At 39.5% G+C, this 24,221-nt stretch overlaps 1 protein-coding gene and 1 pseudogene across 2 annotated transcripts in view; one reads left to right on the forward strand and one right to left on the reverse strand.

Annotated features, from left to right (window-relative positions):
* The window catches only part of LOC107132816 (uncharacterized), a 17,671-nt pseudogene extending 4,824 nt beyond the window's left edge, over positions 1–12,847 (forward strand). The window contains exon 3 of the transcript XR_009496104.1: positions 1,199–12,847. The product of XR_009496104.1 is annotated as an uncharacterized protein (transcript). The remainder of the gene's footprint in view (positions 1–1,198) is intronic.
* A 1,338-nt stretch (positions 12,848–14,185) lies between these two features.
* On the reverse strand, positions 14,186–23,595 carry TMED7 (transmembrane p24 trafficking protein 7). Its single transcript, NM_001105496.1, has 3 exons — positions 23,196–23,595; positions 18,130–18,375; positions 14,186–14,843 (listed from the first exon to the last, which is right to left on the reverse strand). Exons 1-3 carry the CDS (start codon positions 23,388–23,390, stop codon positions 14,607–14,609), a joined length of 678 nt encoding a protein of 225 aa, NP_001098966.1. The 5' UTR covers positions 23,391–23,595; the 3' UTR covers positions 14,186–14,606.
* Positions 23,596–24,221: the final 626 nt, after the last annotated feature.

Below are 24,221 nucleotides of genomic sequence, written 5' to 3' on the forward strand. Positions count from 1 at the left end.
GAAGACTCTTGAGAGTCCCTTGGACTGCAAGGAGATCCAAGCAGTCCATTCTGAAGGAGATCAGCCCTGGGTGTTCTTTGGAAGGAATGATTCTAAAGCTCAAACTCCAGTACTTTGGCCACCTCATGCGAAGACTGACTCATTGGAAAAGACTCTGATGCTGGGAGGGATTGGGGGCAGGAGGAGAAGGGGACGACAGAGGATGAGATGGCTGGATGCCATCACTGACTCAATGGACGTGAGTCTGAATGAACTCCAGGAGCTAGTGATGGACAGGGAGGCCTGGCGTGCTGCGATTCATGGGGTTGCGAAGAGTAGGACACGACTGAGCGACTGAACTGAACTGATGTGCTAGGCACTACGGATACAATGTGAACAAGACAGACATTGCCCAGTCCTCACAGAGCTTTTGCAGTCTAGAGCAGGAGACAGACAAGGGGCGCTGTTTACAATTTCAGATCTACTCACTGAAAAGCATGAATGAATGAATGGAAGAAAGCAGAGTAAAGTGCTAATTAAGTCAGTAAAGAGATGGCTTCTCTGACATTTAGGGTGTTTTTCCTGTGGCTTCACACCCCTGAAACCCTTGGCATTCCTTGCTGATGTTTTCAGGATGTTGATCCACTGTCCTCTTTCACTTACTCTACCATTTCCCGGGATATCTTACGTATGTCCAGCAGACTCACCTCAGTCAGTAAGGGCATAAATGATTTGTACATGATTAATGAACTTAACCTCATTGACATAGATAGATTATGGCACGATGCAATTTCAGAATATTCTTTTCAGATACATACAGAATATTAACAAAATCAGATCATATTTTTGGCCACTGAGAAAGTCTCCACAAAGCAAAATCAAATCAAATCAAAAGATTGAAAAAAAGTGAATATATACACTAACCACTAATCTGGAAAACAAAAGCAAAAAGAAAAACAAGAAAAGCTCCTGTATGCTTGGAAATTAAAAGGCAGACTTCAAAATATACCATGGATCATGAGATCACAACATGACTCATCAAGTATTTTGATTTGAATATTACTAAAAATGCTAAATATCAAAACTTGCTGGATACAGCTAAAACAGGAGAGGAATTTCTATTCCTAAACACACGTCAGAAAACAAAGCAGGGAGTCACTTATCTGAACCACATCATCAGGCAATCGGGGAGCAAGCCGTTCTCTTCCAGCCACCTTAGGCCCCGTGGGGGCCTGCTGGGAACAGGACTTTTAAAACGACAAATACGTCTGGCAGGCTGTGGTTCAAGGCCATCTTTGCTGGCTATTAGCAGGGTCTACGGAGCCAGAGGGAACACACAACTCTCTTGAAAATTGAAGGTGTATATGCTCAAAATGAACTGAATTCTATCTAGGCAAGAGATGTGCTTATGTGTACAAAGCAAAGAACACACACAGTGATGCCTGGAGGAAAACCTAATAAAACTAGAGTAATCTGGGAAAAGATAACACGCTCATGCAAACAGTGGCATGGCTCCTGCCAAATTCCAAAGCAACCTTCTTACAAAGGCCACTGGACACAGAATCCATGTGATGCTGTACTCTTCAATGATTTAAACTTATTGAAAAGTAAATCAATAAAAGTGTGGTTAAAAAAAAAAATCAGAGAGAAAAAAACCCCAGGGAATGAAATCCAAATAAAAAGACAGAAAAAACAAAATAAGGCCAGAAATTAAAAAACAGGAAAAAGTAACAGAGGACCAAGAAGAGCAAAATGTAGTTCTTTGAAAAAGATTAATAAAATGAATAAACCACGGGTAAAAACGGGTAAAACTAAGTAGGAAAAAAACAAGATACAGATAACAGTATTAGAAATAAAAAGGAAATATCACCAGAGGTCCTAAGACATTTAAAATGTGAAAGGTATTAACAGCTTTGTCCCTATCAACTAGGTGAGATAAACTGGGAGAGGCAGTTGTCCATGCATCTCTTATGTTCCTCTGTCTTAATGAGTATGTGCGAGATCCTGGCTACCATTTACAGTGGGCAACCATGAGATATGAGGCACAGTCACCCTCCACAGAGAACAAGCAAGCTTACTGCTTGCTGTTAAGAGTGGTGAATTCCTTAAGCTCAGATGTGACCCAGACCCACTGCATGTGTAGCATCGACTTGGGCCTCATGCCATTCCCAGGGGACTTCTGAGCAAGAGGAATCACTGCAAATACGCTGAAAGTAGTGTTGCTTGCTGTGTCACGAGCAATAAAACCTTTTTTCTGATCCAGGAGTTTTGTGTCTTCTGCCAGAAACCATCAAACAGTAACAGGCATTGTATGTGGGTAAAATCAAATCCCAGACCTGACAAAATGGATAGGAAGGACTTCCAGTGATTCTGAAGATACCATCAAATTCTCTCCCCTCAAAACAAATGTAAACTGGACCAAACAATTAAAAACTATCACTTGGGGGTTCTGGAAATTGACCAAATTCAAACAAGTTGATAATCATTTATTCACTTTGAAAAATCCTGCTGAATTCTGGGTTGGAATCTGTGGCATTCTTGGCAGGAACTAACTGTTCTCATCTCCTGACCCTTGTACGCGCCTCAGCTTGGTTGGGGCAACAGCGCCACCACGGTGAGGCCAACAAGGCCAGGAGCCCAAATTCTGCTCTCAGTCAAGTCCACACCTGGTGTGCTGTCATAAAAACTGCAAACTTGGGAGGACATAAATGGGGAAAGCTCACAGCTGTTAGCCTGAAGTCATGGCCCATGTGAGGTGCACAGCAGACCAGTGGACTAGCCAAAAATCTACAGGGAGATTCTGGAGATGAGAGAGCCCACTGAGGGTCAAGGTCAGCTTATCACTTACCTTGCAAGACTGGGAGGTTACATGTACACAGGGAGAAACATGCCTGCCCCTGCAGATATCTGCATTTGAACCCTGGTTCTAGCACCAACTGTCTGACCTTTGGCAAGTCAGTTTAATCATTCTGTGTGTCAGTTGCTTAATCTGTGAACTGGGAAAGAGCAGTGTTGAGAGGAACACATAAATTATATTGAATGTAGAACATAGTGCAGCAGGCACATAGTATTACTCAAGTGTTTACTGTTCAGTTCAGTCGCTTGGTCGTGTCCGACTTTTTGCCACCCCATGGACTGCAGCACGCCAGGCCTCCCTGTCCATCACCAACTCCTGGAGTTGACTCAAACTCATGTCCACTGAGTCGGTGATGCCATCCAACCGTCTCATCCTCTGCCGTCCCCTTCTCTGGCCTTCAATCTTTCCCAGCATCAGGGTCTTTTCCAATGAGTCAGCTCTTCGCATCAGGTGGCCAAAGTACTAGAGTTTCAGCATCAGTCCTTCCAGTGAATTTTCAGGACTGATTTCCTTTAGGATGGACTGGTTGGATCTCCTTGCAGTCCAAGGGACTCTCAAGAGTCTTCTCCAACACCACACTTCAAAAGCATCAATTCTTCAGGGCTCAGCTTTCTTTATAGTCCAACTCTCACATCCATACATGACCACTGGAAAAACCATAGCCTTGACTAGATGGACCTTTGTTGGCAAAGTAATGTCTCTGCTTTTTAACATGCTGTCTAGGTTGGTCATAACTTTTCTTCCAAGAAGCAAGCGTCTTTTAATTTCATGGCTGCAGTCACCATCTGCAGTGATTTTGGAGCCCGAGAAAATAAAGTCTGTCACTGTTTCTACTGTTTCCCCATCTACTTGCCATGAAGTGATGGGACCAGATGCCATGATCTTCGCTTTCTGAATGTTGAGCTTTAAGCCAACTTTTTCACTCTCCACCTTCACTTTCATCAAGAAGCTCTTTAGTTCTTCTTCACTTTCTGCCATAAGGGTGGTGTCATCTGCATATTTGAGGTTACTGATATTTCTCCCGGCATTCTTGATTCCAGCTTGTGCTTCTTCCAGCCCAGCGTTTCTCATGATGTACTCTGCATAGAAGTTAAATAAGCAGGGTGACAATATGCAGCCTTGACGTACTCCTTTCCCTATCTGGAACCAGTCTGTTGTTCCATGTCCAGTTCTAACTGTTGCTTCGTGACCTGCACACAGATTTCTCAAGAGGCAGGTCAGGTGGTCTGGTATTCCCACCTCTTAAACAATTTTACAGTTTGCTGTGATCCACACAGTCAAAGGCTTTGGTGTAGTCAATAAAGTAGATGTTTTTCTTGAACTCTCTTGCTTTTTCGATGATCCAGCAGATGTTGGGAATTTGATTTCTGGTTCTTCTGCCTCTTCTAAATGCAGTTTGAACATCTGGAAGTTCATGGTTCATGTACTCTTAAAGCCTGGCTTGGAGAATTTTGAGCATTACTTTACTAGCATGTGAGATGAGTGCAATTGTGTGGTAGTTTGAGCATTCTTTGGCATTGCCTTTCTTTGGGATTGGGATGAAAACTGACCTTTTCCAGTGCTGTGGCCACTGCTGAGTTTTCCAAATTTGCTGACATGTTGAGTGCAGCACTTTCACTTTGTTTACTACTTCTCAAAATGTGTTTTAAAAACACTTGCATCAGCCTTCTGGGGAGGTGTCCAAGATTCAGTCCAGGTGTACTGAATCAAAGTCTTATGGTCATGGGAAAGAATCTGAGAAAGATGTTTTTTACAAGTTGACCAGGTGATTCTTATACCACCAATATTTGAGAACTATTGTTTTTAGGTAAGATTTATAGTTTTCTGCTTGGAGTCTTTGTCCATGTGCCTTGTAGGTACAAACTATAGTATTTACTTCAGTATCCTCACTGCGGAGCACACAGTAGGGAGTCAAACGTCTATTAAGTAACAGAAAGCTTTATTAAAATCAGTCAACATCTAGCTCTGCAATTCCCACCATGCAGAATAAATTACAAATTAGGCTTGGAATTTAAACCTTTGCACTAATATAAAAAAGCTAGAATTACTCTTATAGAGCACTGATTCTTTAATAAAACTTTGTGAATCATAAACTCCCAAGAATGTGATAAACACTATAAACTCTCTTCAGAAGACTAAAGATATGTTAAAACTTGCAAATAATTTTAAGGGGTTTACCTCAGGTTAAAGAAAAAATCTCATATAAAAACTGACTTATAAAAACTCTCATGTAAAAACTTTGTTTCTTAAAACAAAACACTAGGTTCTTATTTATCATTGAATCCCTATTACTAGAAAAAAGGATAGACAGAGCATATTTGGCACTAAATAAGTATTTGTTTAATGAATAAATGGGTCACTGGCCAAAGGATGTTATCATCTGGAACCCCTTGAGTCACCCAAGGCTGATGTACAATAGGGAATGAAAGCACAGAGACTGTGTATCTTACTCATGACTTAGTTGTAACCTCGAACTTCTACAAGTGGGAAATAAAAAAACAGGTCATTTGGACCAGTGTTTCCACTTAAGATGAAACATGAGGAAACACAATAAATACCTTAAGACGTAAGACAGAACTTACCTTGTCAAATTCAGGAAGTTTGTACCCTCACTCCAGGGTAGCGCCCTTGGGCTCTAGTCTAGAGCAACAGATGTCTCACCTCTTTTGGTGGATACCAAACCCAACCTTTGTCTTTCCAACTCTTGTTGATGAAAATACAACTCTGCTTCTCAACTCATTTCTCTAGATTGGTAGCCACCCCATGGCAAGAGAGGCTTTACTATTAATATTTCCTGAACTCAAACTAGCAAACAAGAAAATCATAAAAAGCTGAAATCAATGAAACAGACATTAAATATATACCAAGGAAAACAATGGAAATAGTGCCTCTTGTATATATACAATGGAATATTACTCAGCCATAAGAATGCAATCTTGCCACATGCGCAACTGGTAGATGGGATAAAGAAGTGAGTCAAACAGAGAAAGGCAAATACAGTATTTCACTTATATGTGGAATCCAAAAAACAAGTGAACAAACGAAACAAATAGGCATAGATACAGGTAATAAACAGGTGGTTGTCAGAGGGAAGAGGGGCGGAGGGATGAATGAAACAGGTGAGAGAAATTATGGGGCACAAATTTCCATACAAAATAAATGAGTCTCTGGGATGAAGTATACAGTGTGGGGAATACAGTCAATAATAACAGAACATGTTCGTATGGTGAGAGTGGGCAGCTAGACTCATCATAATGACCGTTTTGCAATGTACAGAAATACTGGATCACTATGCTGTGCACCAGGATTGGGCATAGTGCTGTAGGAGAGCAACCAAACCATCTCATAGAAAGAGGTCAGATCTGTGGTCACCAGAGGCAGAGACGTCGTTCTCGGGGGCAAGGGGGGACTGAATGAAGGTGGGCAAAAGGCATAAACTACCAGTTAAGATAAATAAGCACTAAGACTGTAAAGTACATGATCAACATAATTAACATTGCTGTATATTATACATGAAAGTTGCTAACAGAATTGTTAAGAACTCATAAGAATTCTCATCACAAAAATTTTTTAAAAATTAAAAAAAAATTGTTATTATATATCTACACGAGATGATGTTCACTGAAATTACTGTGGTAATCATTTCACAATGTATGTAAGTCAAATCATTCTGCTATACACCTTAAATTTATACAGTGCTGCATGTCAATTCTATTCCAATAAAAAGGGAAAAAAAATACCAGCTCTTTGGATTAATAAAAAATAAAATAAAAGCAATAAGCCTCTGGTAAGACTGGTCAAGTAAAAAAGAAAGAAGATACAAATATCTTACACAGTGGTATAAATTTGTATATTACATATAGCAGTATTAGGAATGAAAAGCAGGACATTAGTACAGATCTGGCATAAAATTTAAAAAGGAAGGAATAATATTGTGCTAATAAATCTGAAAATGTAGATGAAATGGACAGACTTTCAGGAATATTCCATTTATCAGTATTACATATTAATAGAAAGTCTTACTAATTAAAAAAAAAAAATGAAGTCAGCATCCCACAAAAACCACACCAGACTCCAACCAAGCAAACTTCACCTTAGATTTGTAGTAAAACATTTAAGGAAGAGTAATGTAAATCTTATAGAAGCTCCTCCAGAAACTAGGAAAAGAAATCCACTCTCTAACTTACTGTATATGGATATGTAATCTTGATAAACAAACCAAATACAGTTGTCAAAAACTAGTATCACATCACGAACTAGACTTGTTTTACTTCAGAAGAAGGTTGGTTTAATAATAGGAAAGCAATTCTCTGACCACATAAAGAGAATAAAGGTGGCAAACAATCAGCTTCCTCAATAAATTCAGAGAAAAAGTTTTTGATAAAATTCAACAGCCTTTAGATCATAAAAAATTCTTTGCAAACTAAGAATAGAAGGGAAATCTCCCAACTTAGTAAAAATATCATAAACTGTCTATGGATACCTTGAAAGCATGCCTAGAGAACAGAAACAAAACAAGAATGTCTGAAACGGCTTCTATTCAACATGGTAGTGGAGGTCTCTGCAAATGTAATTAGACAAGTAAAACAAAAAGAAAGGTGTGAGAAACAGGAAGACAAATCTGTCGTCACTTGCAGATGATACAACTATATACAGAAAAGTCCAAAATATACAAATTACGAGAATTGAGAAAAGAATTTAGCAAAGTGCTGAATAGAAGAATCAATCTGAAAGTTGTGTTTCCACGTATCAGCAACAAATGAAAAATAAGCAATTTAAGGATTATAATAGCATGAAAAAATAAAAAAACAAGATTAACTTAACAAAAGTATACGGAACTCATCTATGAATAAGATTACAAATCTTTATCAAAAGCTCTAAGGACCATAATAATCCAAAGAGGTTCATTCAATGGAAAATGCACTGTTAAAAAGAGGAAACTGTTCATACACTAAATACAATTTTTAATCAAAATTCTAACAGATTTTGTTTTGAAAATTTTATTTTGAAATTTGTGCAACTCTGAACTTTGTTTCAAAGTGTAAAGAACAGATTACAGCCAATATCTTAAAGAACAAGGTAGAAACATTTGTTTTACCAATATCAAGAACTGTTAAAGCTTTAGTAATTAAGATAGGATGTTACTGGTGTATGACCAAATGTTAATGGAATAAAACAGAGCCCAGAAATAGACTCAGATAAATATGGGCACTTAACAGATCAAAGATTCAGCATGGCAAATCAACAGAGAGATGAGTTTTTAAGGGGTGTGGGAACGAACCTGTACACCTACCTTATCCCAAACACAAAATTCAATCCAAGCAGAAGACAAAACGATCATACGTTAGAACATAGTACAGAAGACACTCATGACCTCAGGATAGAGAGGTATTTAACAACACATTAAAACACCAACAAGATGGGAAAAGACTGGTGTATTTCATTAGAAGCAGAAAGATAAATACAAACTGTGATAAGTTTTTTGAAGTAGTTATAACCAAAAGATTAATCTCCTGAATATATAAAGGAATCCCGTTAATCAAGACATTCAGTTTTTTTAAATGGGCAAAATATCTGAACAAGGACTTCACGAAGAGGAAATCCATGTGGCAGACAAACCTGTGAGGAAAAAAATAACCTCATAGAAGTATGAAGCAACAATGAGGTTTGACAGCAGTTTCTTTAAAAATATATACATATATCTAGAAAAATAACTGAAAAACATGAAAATGGATAACAGACTTCTGGGTGGGTCTTATTCCTCGAGTCACTTCTCAAATTCTTTCTTTCTTTGGCTGCACCGGGTCCTAGTTGCAGCATGTGGGATCTAGTTTCCTGACCAGGGACTGAACCCAGGCCAGGCCCCCTGCGTTTGGAGCATGGAGTCTCAGCCACTGGACCGCCAGGGAAGCTCCTCTCAAATTCTTAAGTGTTGCTTTAACAGCATTACAAACCCAGGAGACTTTGTAAAGTTTTAAAAGTCTAACAGCACAAACGTGGAACTTTCCACTGTTACTGGTAAAAGCACTAATTGATACTATTGCTTTAAAAAGTTAGATTTAAGCAAACATTCCACTCGTAGATGTATCCTCAAGAAAGTCCCTTAGTCCTGTCCAACTCTTTGTGACCCCATGGACTGTGTAGTCCATGGAATTCTCCAGGCCAGAAGAGTGGAGTGGGTAGCCTTTCCCTTCTCCAGGGGATCTTCCCAACCCAAGGATCGAACTGGGGTCTCCTGCATTGCAGGTGGATTCTTTACCAGCTGAGCTATGAGGGAAGCCCTGGTATTCTCAAGGGATGATATGTATGTGCAAACAGGACATAATATACAAAAATGTTCATAGTGGCTTTAGAACAGCAAAAATCTAAGAACAATTCAAATGCCATCACAGAAGAAAAGACCGTAACTTTAGTATATTTATATGATGGACTACTACACAGTAATGAAACTACAGCTATATGCATTAACACGGATGACTTTGCTAAACAAAGTCACAAAGGAATATATGTAACATCTAATTTATTAAATAGAATTTAATATTCCATTAAACTTTATTTATTAATGTTTACTTTTGCCTGATTTTTTAGACATTTTTCAGGAATGTAGACATAAGTACTATTCAAAGTATGGTCCAGTGACCACACTGAACTGTTACTGGCTGAGGAGAGAAGCACATGAGTAAGCATGCACAGAAAGCAAGCATTCAGGCAGGCTGACAGCAATTTAATATTAACAAAATATTCAAACACATGATTTTGTATTTACTAATAAAAAACTGTTTGTGATTACTTGGAAATTTTTTTAAAAGTTTGAGAAGAACAAGCATACTTAACTAGTAAAAAGAAAAAAAAATATTTTCATTACAAGTGAAACACTGGTTATCGCTAATGAAGAAATAGTCAGGAAAGGGTACACAGAACCTTTTATGGTGTTGGCAATACTACATTTCTTAATCTGAGCATGGGTTATTGAGAATGTGCTTTATAATTTTATTTCTCTTTAAGCTGTACATGTTTAATACCCTGTTTACAATTTTTAAAAGTTTTAAAACTTTGTTACAGACAACACCAATTCTTTAAAAATATATACATTAATCTGTACAAAAACTGAAATACATTTCTCAAATGAAATACATCAAAGTGGATGGTGGATTACTGGTCAATTTTACTCTCTGAACCACAATTTCTCAAATGAAGTGCATCAAAGTGGATGGCAGATTACTGGTCAGTTTTACTCTGTGAACCACAATTTCTGAAATTCCTGTGTTCCCTTCTCTTTTTAAGGTAGTAGTGAATGAGTGAGTGAGTGAAAGTCGCTCAGTCATGTCCAACTCTTTGCGACCTCATGGACTTTACAGACCATGGCATTTTCTTGGCCAGAATACTGGAGTGGGTAGCCTTTCCCTTCTCCAGGGGATCTTCCCAACCCAGGGATCGAACCCAGGTCTCCCACATTGCAGGCGGATTCTTTACCAGCTGAGCCACAAGGTAGTAATAGTCACTAGTAATTACAGCACTAAAAACAGATCATGCCAGACCCTGTGTTATTTCCAGATTTCACCAAACATCCTAATAATGCTAGCTTGTGGATAAAATGGAGAAATGTAGACTGAAAAATAGCACATATTGTGGTTTAAGGATAACATCCCTTTATTTTCCTCCAGAATTTGGAAACAACCAAGATGGAGGTTATTCAGGAGATCACCTTTACTAGTAACAACATATTTTTTGATCTGTACCAATAAATAGACATCCCTGATGTAGAGATTGGTTCACTCAACTGCTGGCCCAGCTAAACCATGTTCCCTCCCGACTCTGGAAGAGGACAAAGCAAAATGCCATGAGGAGTAAGTCTTTTGATCTGTGTATTTTCTTGCTCCTTTAGCACCCTGTAGGTATCTTAGAAACCAAGTTCTTTCTGCTTCATGACTTAGTTAACATTAGTTCCTTATATAGCTATCTCATCTCCCCCAACTGTTATGTTCCTGGAGGTCAGATTATCTTACTCATTTTTGAAACTCTTAGCAGATTATTATGTACATGATGGACTTCTGTATTTGTTACATATTATTTAAGAGCCGTATGAGCTTGGTTACAGTAAGAACTTTAAGAACTAAAGAAGGATCAAGAGATTAAATTGGACCAATGACAAAAACACAGCTATTATTTATTAAACACTTGTATATGACAGGCGTGGAGCCTAAGTGCTTTATAATAAATCTCATTATGTTCTCATTGTAGTAGAAATAACCTTAATAACAAATGAAGAAACAGAAATATATGGAGTTAACAAGATCATTTGCATGAGATCACCCAATCATGATCTGATCTTGGCTATAACTCCAAAACCAAAGCACTGAACCACTTCTGAGGTATACTGCTAAGCCTTCAGAGATCCACTCTTTAATGGTAATTGTAGGTACTACCACATTGTGGTTGAGAAAGAGGGGTCTGGAACCACAGTGCCATGGCTCATGTATTTTGCTAATTACTGATATACAGGCAGGTTTCTTAACCTCCATTTCCTCATCTGTAAAATGGGAATAATATCCTTACTTCAGAGGATTATTGCAAAGATGCAATGGGTCAACACAAGTAAAATACTGATGGTTAACCTGTATTGCTGTTACTTACCTGCTACTTTTGTAGACTTGTGCCTAGGAGCCAGAGTGTCCCCCATGACATTATAAAGGGGGAACAACATTGAGAAAATAATATTATACAACCAAATGTTACCTTACCTAAAAACTAAGAAGCTTTTTAGGGAATTGAAGGCTAAACTTCCTTTCCCCCCAACTTTCAGTAAGAAAACCAAAAAGGTTAAAAAGTGAGGTGATTAGAGGTTGTATTCCTCTTCTTTAACTTAGTCCCTAAGATGTTCCAATAAAATATGAAATAAATTATCACTCTCTTGCTACAAAACTGCACCCCAAGGCCTAAGTTGGTAAGGAGCTTTAAAAAGACTTAAATCTTGACAGAAATAAGTGAAGTCAGTTTGTTGAAAGATTTTTTTTTTATTCTACAAGAATTGATTGGTACAATCCTGCAGAACCAGCATGTGTCATTTAGACAAATTTTTCTTTCCAAAAGTAAATGAAAATGCCCTCTAAATAATTTATATATCAATTTGTTTAATTTTTGAAAACAATAGTCAATAGGGTCTGCTTTGTCCTATTTAACCATAAATGTTACACATTTACAAACTGAAGCAAAACTGGATAGTAGAGATTTAAAGGAAATCTTTAAAAGAACTTAAAGCAATTTTAATTGCTTTCCAGTCCACTGTGTTTTCAAAGTTGATTATCATCAAGCCAGGATGAAAGCTGTGAACCCCAGACCATCTGCTTCTTTAATAAAAAGAATGTTTAGATTATTAGCAAAGTAATATCTTTAAATGTTATCTTCACACAGTTGGAATTTTAGTATAAACTTGCATATCAAGTCCCTTTCCAGTATTTATTCTGCTTTAAAAATATATACAGCTAATGATGTTTAAATAAGTATTCTGAGCCGTGTGTCCAAATATAAACATCTGAGAAATTCAAACTGCAGCAACAAGTTATGAAAGGATTAAAGATGAAAGATGAGCTACAAATTATATAGAAGGAAAAGTTCTACTTAATATTCATATCCAGGTAGATATGTATTTTCTAATTTTTATATACATACCTAGTTGAATATTGACAAGCCACCGAACTTTAACCAGTTACAGACTAGACTAAGTCAGTACTATTTTCTGCAACAGGTAACAGTGGTGATTTAAAACTTTTTAATATACCTCAATAGTTTTATCACAAGTTATCTGTGGTAATAGTCTTTAAATATCATGAAGTTTAGATAGGTACAGATTAAATAACTATTATCTATGCCAAATTTGGCAGTTTGATGATACCCAACTCTGCTTAATTATGGTGTAATTACCTGAACACAAGAGCAGGCAGGCAACCTGAAAAGGACACTCAGCATACTCTCAGGTTTATCACTTTAACAGTACTGTTTAAAACCTGCAAATCTAAATACAGAGGGACACTTAAAAAGCTGCAGGACAGGATCCCAAAAAAGAGAAATCCGTTCAATCTTAAACTTCAGTTCTTAATCCATTGATAAATATTGTTGAAGGAGTAGCTATTTGGTCTTCAAACATTTTAGAATTAAAGGGTCTAAAGTATGTTCATCCTTTGCTACACTCTAGCATTTTAAATTAGCAAGCAGGACAACCTGAATTCATCTTGCTTTTACATGCACAAGTGTATGTGCATTTTAAGACAACTTAGAATTAGGAGCTAACTTTTAGTTGGTGGAGGTTAAGTGACTAAAATTGCTGTCCAATCAGTATTCTGTAGTACCACATACCAAAGCCCTAAAAATATGCCAGTCATGTTCAGTACTCATTACTTTTAGGTGGGGGAGAGAAACATGGCAAAAAGCAGTCGTAATTTTTTTTTTTAAACAGCGTAAGAGCTTTAAACACAATTTTGCATCATCTTGTATTGTATCCTAGAATACCTGGAACAAAATCTTATTTCAGTCAGCTCAATTTATGCAAATTATAAAATACAAACACAGACTAAATCCTATAGTGTACAGAAAATGCACTATTTAATACTCATTAAATGCAGTACAATCAATGAAGATTATCAAATAAGAAACACACACAGCATTCTAAATTTTTAAATCATCTTAGGGCTGCTATATCAGGGATTGTACAAATTGTATGTGCAAGACAAAAAACAAACAAAAAAACCCCCAAAAAACAAAGAAGAAAAAGAAAGAAAAAACCCAAAGAAACTCACTTCTCAGTGCATCACACCCACTGGAATAAAACATATGGCACCGTTACACTTTCACTTTTATATTAACAACTGTCAATTAAAGCTAGGAGTGACTCCCGACATTAAAGCCACATTAGAGCAAGAATTAGCCAATTCAATGTTTAATGAAACAGATCACCTTTTTTCTTTGTAAAAGCACTGAAAATGTAATGTGTGCTGATAACTCACTGAAAGTTTTCTCATGTCATTTGCTCCCCATTGTAGTGTCTTAAATTACTCTGTGATTATTCTACCTGTTAACAACAGTCTGATTTTTAAGGTGTCTGTAAACTCTGTTACTGAAACACACTAGTTCCTGTCTTTATAAAAAAAAAAAATAACATATCTGGTGGTAGATCATAGAATAAACCCAAACAACAAAAATGACATTTTCCAAGCTACTGAGAAATAAATTAAACCATGATGTGTCAATTTAAAATTATATCAATATTAACTAATATTTCTATGGTAGATTTTTTTTCCTCATAAAATTAAACAATGCAGGAATAGGGCTTGGGCTACAGTTAATCACATTTGGTTTTCTTAAAAACAAAACTTTATTTACTATAAACAACTAAAAGGTAATTTTCTTCCTCCACATTAACATTAAATTGAAGGCTTCGTTTAAAATATCCACTGCTTACAAGAAAAGTACTTTTAAAAGGATAAGAGGAATCAAAATTACCAAAGGTTAGCGTGTGAGTAGATAGAAACAACCCAGAAAAGTGTAAATCATTGTGTTGAATATTTATGAATAGCCCAAAATAAGTCCCAAAGTTTTTCTACCTTTACAAATAAAAAAAGGTGTCCTTTCCACAGCTTGGGATATGCATTGTACACCCACCCCCAACAAGTGTATGAGTAAGGTTCTAAAAATGTTGCCATATTAAGTTCTTCGGTACCTAAAATTAATTGGAGGACAGCAATATTACAGCGGCAATGGTGCATCAATTCTCAAATTACGATCCAACACGAGTTGTTGTGGTTCTTTTATCGGAGAAGAAGCTTTTCAAAAGAAATACCTGCCCTATGCTAACCACCAGGAGAATGAGGGCTTCTCCTACTGACCAGTAGGCCACTCTTGTATTTAGATCCTCAGCTCTGCTTCGGCCTTGAGCTTCTCTCAATCGGAAGTGAGTCTGATAGTCAATGACAGATTTCAGAGCTTCATGAATTGAAACACAGGCAGATTCCATCTAAAGAGAAAGAGTTTCAGTTAGTAGGTTTCATACTTGCTGTACAATCCATCTAGCATATCCATCGTTTCTTTCACTGTGATCGCAAGTCCTCATGTGACTAACATTCCACTGAACTGGCCCTCGTTCACTCACTCATTCATGTCAGTGGTCCTGGCAGAGCAACCCTTTCACTCGCTCCCACTAGGATGACTGGCAGCTGCTTGCCCCAAACTGGAGCGTCGCAGCTGCAGCATCTGTAAGGTGGCAGGTGGAACATGAAGCGAACAGTAGAAGAAACACTAAGCAGTGAAGGCTGGTGGCGACAGAATTTAAGGCCAGGTTCTCCAAGAGGAAGAGAATGACAGGTCAGTAAATCTGACCAATAATATGCATATGAGTCAAAGTCCAAATATAGCAAAAATGAGCAAAATATGGCATAAAAGTAGACTGTCAAAGTTATTTCAAGTATCTTAGAAACAGCTGAAACTTCAAAGTGGGAATTTTTTCCCCCACATTGACCACTTTGCTAAGTAAGTTTCTCCCTCATTTCAGTCAACAAAAACAATATATACGTTCTCAATGGGACGTAATTCTTATTTTCACTGTGAGTCAGTGGGCCTTCATCTGATGACATCTTACCTTTTTCTACATTACACTATTTGCTTGAGAAGGGTTAAGAGTCTAATTTTTCTGGTTGTTGTATACAAACAACCAGTTTAATATTTTTCTACTGCTGAAAATTTAATCCTGGTAGCAAGATACAGGTTTTATTATATTATACTTATTTTATATCACAAACCACATATTAGGAGTTTAAAAAAAATGAGTTTGTTGTGATTTTAATAATAGACATTAGAAAATAATTTAAGCACTTAAAGTTCTACCAAAATTAAGTAGAAAAGGAATAGTTACAAAAATATTTCAGAGAAAGTTTCTTTAAAAAGTATGAGAAATTAGGTCTACAAATTGAATTTACCGATTAGAATACTCAAACATTTTTGCTTCTTGTTTTCTGGTTCCTAGGAATGGAAGATCACCATGTACTAAAATGAATGGTTTATAAGTTTTAGTAAGAGGTAGACAGGTGCTTCTAGCATTTCTTTGCTTTCCATGTATCTCAAAATGATGAACAGGCTAAGAATTCTTCCTCTGAAAAGTATGTATAAAAACAAGGATTTGACACAAGTTCAGAGCGTTCAAGGGATTCTTGAAGCATGACAAAGGGGCACAGGTTAAGAATTACTGAACTAGAGAAAATCACAGAAATTAAAGAACTACTTACGTGGATTCATACAATTTTTAAGGTAGTGTTTTTTTTTTTTTTTTCATTTTACCTTCAAAGTGGAAATGTTCTCATGTCTCCAAAAGTATAGTGACTAGTATGATGAACCCCATGTCAATCCCATTCCAATTATTTTAAAGTATATCTCACATATTTTACCATTTCAGCTATACTTATACATTTCATATTTATTTCTGAAAGGTAACAATTTAAAAAACTTAATCCCAGTAGCCCTGTAACACAGAGTAACAATAACTCCTTAAAAGTGATCAGATATAAAGCCAGTGGAAAGCCCTTGCCACCTAGTGTTAGGACTCGGCGCTTTCAGTGCCTTGCCCGGGGTTTGATCCCTGGGAGGAAACTAAGATCCCGAAAGTCACATGGCATAGCCCAGAGGAAAAAGGCAGGCAGACTGTATTCAGATTTCCCCAAACACCTCAGCAAAGTCATTTCCAAATCAGAAAGCAAACAAGGTCAATATAATCATTTAGCTGATATGTCTTTCAAGTCATCTTTAATCTTTAGGTTCTCTTCCTGTTTTTTTACCCCCTTCCCATCTACTTGTCGGAAAAGGCACCCCACTCCAGTACTCTTGCCTGCAAAATCTCATGGATGGAGGAGCCTGAAGGCTGCAGTCCATGGGGTTGCGAAGAGTCGAACACAACTTAGCGACTTCACTTTCCCTTTTCACTTTCATGCATTGAAGAAGGAAATGGCAACCCACTCCAGTGTTCTTGCCTGGACAATCCCAGGGACAGGGAAGCCTGGTGGGCTTCCGTCTATGGGGTCACACAGAGTTGGACACGACTGAAGCGACTTAGCAGCAGCAGCATCTACTTGTTGAAAATTCAACTGGGTCCTCTGTCCATCAGCATTTCCCACTTGCTGGATTTTGTTGATTATTCCCCTGGTGTTCCTCTATCCTCTTAAAAGGCTAAAAACAGTGTAAATTAATAAAACCATTCTGGAGAATGATTTAGTGTTATCTAATTGATGCTTTTGAACTGTGGTGTTGGAGAAGACTCTTGAGAGTCTCTTGGACTGCAAGGAGATCCAACCAGTCCATTCTGAAGGAGATCAGCCCTGGGATTTCTTTGGAAGGAATGATGCTAAAGCTGAAACTCCAGTACTTTGGCCACCTCATGCGAAGAGTTGACTCATTGGAAAAGACTCTGATGCTGGGAAGGATTGGGGGCAAGAGGAGAAGGGGATGACAGAGGATGAGATGGCTGGATGGCATCACTGACTCGATGGACATGAGTCTCAGTGAACTCCGGGAGTTGGTGATGGACAGGGAGGCCTGGCGTGCTGCGATTCATGGGGTTGCAAAGAGTCAGACACGACTGAGTGACTGATCTGATCTGATCTGTAGCTCATATTGTATTTGAACTAGAAATAAAATAACCCTTCTCATCACCTGAGCAGTATTTGTTCACTGACTCTAAATTTCTCTTGCTATCTTTCTCTCATTAAGCTCTTCTTCAAAATAAAACCCAATTTAGCTACCTTAACTATTTTTGGTTTTTGTTAGATGACTTACTAGTAATCTTTACTATTTAACCTTCAGTTACAGCAAAAGTTATTGTAGCAGCAGTCTGCATAACACTAAATACTTGTATAAAAGTGTGTATATGCAAATATATACATATGTATATATTAATTAATTATGGCATCACGTAACTTAACCTCCCCTGCTAAGTTACAGTAGCAACATTCCTCCATGAATTACAGAAACTGCTTCAGAATGCTGGAGCACTGTTTAGACCTTTAAACTTCCTTTGTCAATGATGTTTCTACCAAAGTGATCCTCCTATTTTAATGTCTATTTTCTTTTCATAAAATACTTTAACACTGGTCTTCACTAAAAAAGTCTGAAGTTCTCTGTGAAATGCCTAATATACTGTAAGAGTTAAGATAGGTCTTAAAGATTGTGTTAAAGTCACAAGATTTGGTGTTTCACCAATGAGTTAATGCTTGTTAAATTATGCCCTTTCCCCCCTTTAAACATACGACTTTTATTACCTGGGTAAGAGCACTGACTCGGTTCTCACTAGGAAACAAAGGTGGGTCTTCTCCAACTTGAAAATCAAAATATACAGTTTTATGTGTGAAAGTAGAAAATTCATTGCTAAAGCAAAACTTGTATGTCCCGTTTTTGGAGGCTGTGAAGGTGTAACTATCATACTGTTTCTTCATCTCCTTGTACAGCACATTACCATCAGGATCTTCTAGTCGACAATCTACATCATAGTGACCACCAGTAATAACCTACAAGAGAGGAAAACAAGCAAAAAATGAAGAGATCACTGCAAGGAACAAGGCTGAAAAATCAGTCAGGTTTCCGTTAAAATGGCTGTAAGGTTTTTAAAACAATCACAGGCAATTTTATGTTTCTTGATTTCTACCAGTGAATGGGTCCTGGGAGGCAGATTTCAGTTCGGCTAAAGCTTTACAGAGACTGAACACACTTCCTCACGACAGGAGAGAGGGAGCGAACCAACACACCAGAAGACGGCTCCTACATCACTTAATTCTCCCACAACCCTCCAAGGGGGCATTTCCCCCTCAGTTTACAAACTAAGAACCTGAGTTAAAATAAGTAATCTACTCAAGATTATTCAGCTCATAAGAGGCTGATGCCAAATGTATACCCTTGACCCTGAGCTAACTGCCATGCAGTACTTTCCTTCCCCAAATCTCCTCTCCTAGTCTCCCACCAGCATGATCCAAGCACTCACAGACCGTTCAGTGAAGCAGAAAAGTAGCCAGTCTTTAGCCCAACACCCCATGCTATTATACTTATAGAACTGAAATTCATTTTACTGCCAAATTACAAACAGGCTGTGTTTCTTAAGTTCTTTTACAGGTCAGTTATATGGAATTTGATGCATACTTTGTTTTGAATTACGTTTTGAAGAGAACTGACTTGTGGGTTGTTCTAAGAGTATATCATTATTATCAACTTGTTTCCAAGAGAAGCATAAAAGATTAAACTACATTGCTTAAACACATGTAATTAAAGGAAAACCAAAACAGAACAAGGCAAAGGCAGATAAACCTTTTGTTCATCTGCAAAGTCTGTATTTAACAGGAAAGCCCATGAAAGGAAAGCAGAGGCAGGTGAAATGCTTCTGAAGAGGACTCTGGAACTATTTTCAAGGGGTTATGCTTATTCAGCATAAGCATATCTGAGCCGTCACAATCTGAGCCATCTGAATTACACAAGTGAAGACAGGAAGAGGTTTTTCCTGAGGTACCTGGACAAGTATAAGAGAGAAAAAAAGCAAAGGAGTAAAGAGGAGCAAAAACTGAGAAGAGGGAGAGGAGACAGGAGAAGAATCACAGCGTGCCTGATCCACCTGAGGAGGACGCAATGAGGAGACACTGGGTAGAGGATTTCCAACCACCATTATTGTACCGGTATTTTCAAGCTTGCCTTCTGGTCTAGCATAATATTGACATTCTAGATTTGTAGAACAGAGAGATCAAACTTTGGACTTCAAAGAACACTGGTTACTTACGTGACCTTTGTCACTAAAGAGAGATGAATAACTGAACTATGTTATAAGATCATTTCGATAATTAAATGAAATATAACTGGGCATTTAGGAAATTGTAAAACAGGCAAATATTAACATATAGATATAACATCTGACACAAAAATGATGTCTTATCAATTGGGTATTCCCCTTTTCACCAAAAGTGAACAACCTTTCTTCTAGGTGAGATACTGACTGCATTTTACAGACCCAATTACTCATACTTAACACCATAGGACTTTAAATAATCAAAACATACATCCAAACAAAAAACAGAACCCAAACTGATCATCCTGCCACTTTTCTTCTACCAAACTTTAAAACAAATAATCTTACTTCAGATAAAGGTTGTTGTTGTTGTTGTTCAGTAGCTAAGTCATGTCCAACTCTTTGCGACCCCACGGACTGTAGCCCGCCAGGCTCCTCTGTCCGCAGATTTCCCAGGTAAGAACACTGGAGTGGGTTGCCATTTCCTTCTCCAGGGGATCTTCCCGACCCAGGGATTGAACCCACGTCGCTTGCATCTCCTGCACTGGCAGGCGGATTCTTTACCACTGAGCCACCAGGGGCTAACAATCTGTCTGATCACGTAAGAAAGAAACTGGAGATCATTTTGAATGATGTGTCCCTACCTGCCCAGTTAGTCACAGAATCTTGATATTATTGCTTGTCTCAAATTCACTCCATCTCTCCTGTTCCCGATCCACAGTCCAGACAGGATTACTGCCACAGTTTCCTAAAAGGTCTTCCCAGGACCCAGTCTCTCCTGTCTAATCCAGGGTTTAATCTTGGTTGGATTATCTGGGGTGAGCAGTCTTTGCTGCAGGGGCTGCACTGCCCTGTGCCCTGAAGCACATTTAGCAGCATCTCCACTAGATGATGGTAACACCTCCCTCCCTGCATGTCCTAAAGCCTTTTGATAACTCCTGGGGCCTACAGAAAAACCCAAACCTGTCATCAACAGCACACTACTCCCTAGCACTTCCTCAAGGAAGTCTCAGCACCTTTGAGACCCTTTCTCACTGTGTTCCAAAAACACCAGAATGCCAGAATTCTCTGAACAAGTCTCTGCACTAACAGTGACAGGTAACACAGGGTCTGTTTGCTAAAGAATCACAGGACCCAAAATGATTATGCCTACAAATCTACAATTGATTAGAGGAAGAGATTACAGTATCAAACATCATAGCCAAAAGCTGTCTCACGGCAAGAGGACACAAGAGGACACACAAGAGGTCAGGTCCGGGCTTCCCGTCCTCACTCTGTGAGGAATGAGGCCAGAGGAAACCCTCTTGGATCAGGAACCACCCAGGTGTACAGGAAACACCGTGGAACTAGTGAGCCCAAAACAGGAGTCTTGACTGGGTTTTTTACATTTTGCTGTTCACATAGGCATATTTCTGCCATGTGACTATTCTCAGTGGCAGACTCTCAGGGGACTCACACTGAGCATGTACAAATCATCAGTCTCACTGTTATCAAGGAACAATGCAGACAAACTGGTATAAATCGCCCCTAAAGTCCTCAGATCCACAATTACAAAGCAACACTGCTACTCAGTATATTTCAGTGCCGACGCAGGCTAATTTTCAGGCTTGCTGGAATTAAGTGTCACAAACGTAACATATCTGCTGACGAAGTCCTTTTCCCCTCCGCCACTTGTAGAGCAACTATTATTTCCCCCGCCAGACTCAGCTCACACAGCAGACCCTCCGCTAAGTTTCCCCTGATGATTCTCCATCTTCAGCCAGCGCAACACTGGGGGTGTACTTTCATTACTGCACTTAACATTACGTGACTGTGTGACTGTGTCAGGTCCCTGAGGGCAAGGTCAGCCTCATTTATCTTTCAGAGGCAGTACAATGGTTAAGAACTTAGAACTGCATACTAATTCTGCTACTGCTACAGTTTGTGACCTTGGGTATCACTAGTAAATGAGTAATAGAAACTATACCCATCTCATATCGGGTTGTCCAGGGAATTAAATAATACACCGGAAATGCTTGGTATACTGTCTGCCACACAACAGATGCTGATATTTTAGCCTGTAACAGTACTCTCACCACCAAGTACAGCATCTGCATACAGAAGTCAAGAAATATTTAAGTTTAAAGAAATAAGCTTTTCGCTGACACTTTATATTACAATTCTTGCCATCACCTTTTCTGTCCTCATGAAGTTAAGCAAGCTAAAGAGTCATCCTTGGCCTCCCTCACTTACTGTAGCCAAATTATCACCAACTTCTGTGGATTTTACATAGAGTATCTCCCATCCTTTAACCTTTCACTTTCCTTCTCCCTGCTGCTACCACACTAGCCTCAGCCTGAATCGCTACAACAGCCTCCTAATCAGTCTTTCACTAATACATCTACTTGGCAGCTCTCCACAATACTTTCTCTACCTGCTCAGGTTAATATCCCTATAGCTACCCAGAAAACTTAGAACTTATCATTGCACTGCTTACAACCCTATGATAGCTTCTCATACTCTCAGGAAAAACTAAAATCCTTAACTCAACCAGCTGGGCACTACATAGTCTGGCCCCTGCTGACCTCCCTTCTTCTGGCTCCTTATTCCCAACTGTAGTATTTCTTCAAATTTCTAGTCGTAATTACCACAGTTCTTCAAATTCCCAGTCATTGTTTCCATAATGACCCTGCAAAGTCCATTCTCTCTTTCTCCTCACCAAAGCATTTATAACTTATCCTTTACAGTTCGGTATCAAATCGCTTCCTAAAGAAGCCAAGAGATCCCAAAGACCAGAACGTTTATCACCTAATTCTCTGCTCTTAAAGCACAATTTTATAGAATGAACTCGTACTAATTAAGAAAAGAAAGTAGGATGGGTAGAGAATCAAGAATGATGGCAGCGATCTTATCTGTTTTCTTCACTTCTGTTGTCAGCAGCGGCACTTAGTACTCAATAGCTGTTCAAACATGTTAAGTCTACCATCAAAAAAAAAGAAACAGAGTAAAGAATGTTCTAACCAACTTAAGAAATTACATCTGTTAAATAAGCACTTTTATATAATCCCAAGATGAAAAAGTGCCTTTCACTGATCACAGCAATTCCTTCTACAAAACCTCTGGCAGATGGTCACCTGGTCTGGAATAGAGCTCTTCCAACGACAGGGACATTAACCAATAGTCCTAACATCCATGGAAAAACTGAAAAGCAATGGAGGCAGATACTGGCAGCACTTGAAATATGATGAAAGTGGAGGTGTGGTTTAGAGAGTGGCGAAGTGACGTAGGGCACTATAGAACAGGGGTAATTTTTTTTTTTTTTTAACTCTTAAAAGGAAGAAAGTTCAAAATGAAGGACATTAGAGAATGGATGGAAAAGTCACACACACAGGAAGCATTTCTAGAATTCATGTATCTTAATATCTGTTTTTAACTATCTAATGCACAAGGTTTCAGAAAGGAAAGCCAAATGGCCTGCATCGGCTACCTAGATGTGATTCCTGAAATCAGACAAAGAATGAGAAAACGGCCTCGACCCTGGAACCGCGAGCTGGAACCGGCAATTGCCTGAGCCCGTAGTACCTGGAACTCGAGGGTGCACTTGGTGCCCTGCGTGATGTCCTCGTAGAAACACTGCTTGGCATTGTCGGGCAGCTCGAAGGTGATCTCGGAGGCGCCGCCGGGGCCCGGCACCAGGAACAGCAGCAGCACGAGCAGCCTGCAGCCCCAACGGCCCGCGGCGGCCGCCCAGCGCGGCGCGGACCCCAGCCGGGGCATGCCGAGGCGGCGGCCTCAACGGAGCTGGGGAGACGCGGGGTCAGGTCTGCACGAACTCGCCGCGGCGCGGCAGGCCTCGGCCCGGGCGGCGCCACCAAGACGCACCGCCGGTGGCTCCGAGCCCCGGAGAGAGTCAAAATGAGGAGTGAGTCCCTGGGTACGGCGGAAAGTACTGAGGTACCCGGGCCCAGAGGCCAGAACGACCCGAGGAGCGGAAACGGGGCCGGCAAAGAACAGGCGGAAAAGGCCTGAGACGGCCGGAAGCGGGGACTAGGGATTGGGGGAGATGAGGCGGGGCCTGAGGCGCCCGCTCCCGCGACCCGGATGTGCTCGCCTCGGCCGCGGGGAGAGGCGTTGGAGTGCGTACGTGGAAGCTCGCGAGGCGTCAGCTCTGCCCCGGCCAACTCCGGGCTGAGAGGCGGGGCCGGCGTGGCGTGCGTGGCGGGGCGGGCCCAGAGAGAGGGCGTGGCCGGCGGTAGGCGTTACCTGCGGGGGAGTGCTTCTGCAGCCGCTGAGCGCCCGGGGAGCCGGGCGGGAGCGAGGAAGGGGTCCCCGGGCCGTCACGGGCTTATCCCCGGAAGAAGAGCGCTCCGCTATTTCCGGAGAGTTTTCCTGGAAATAATAACAAATTTGAGGGGAAGCAGCTTTGCTGGGAGCGCGAATTCTCTGACCACAAGACTGCAGGAGTTCTAATCCCTACTCATTAGCTGCTTGACCTTAAACTATCTGCTTAAGCTCTCTTTTAGTCTTTGAAACTGTAAAATGAGGATAATAATAGTACTTAACCCAGATGGTTACCATTTAAAAAATGCTGTATAAGAGTCTTGTCAT

Source organism: Bos taurus, chromosome 10 (genome assembly GCF_002263795.3).
Source record: "Bos taurus isolate L1 Dominette 01449 registration number 42190680 breed Hereford chromosome 10, ARS-UCD2.0, whole genome shotgun sequence".
Classification (NCBI taxonomy): domain Eukaryota; kingdom Metazoa; phylum Chordata; class Mammalia; order Artiodactyla; family Bovidae; genus Bos; species Bos taurus.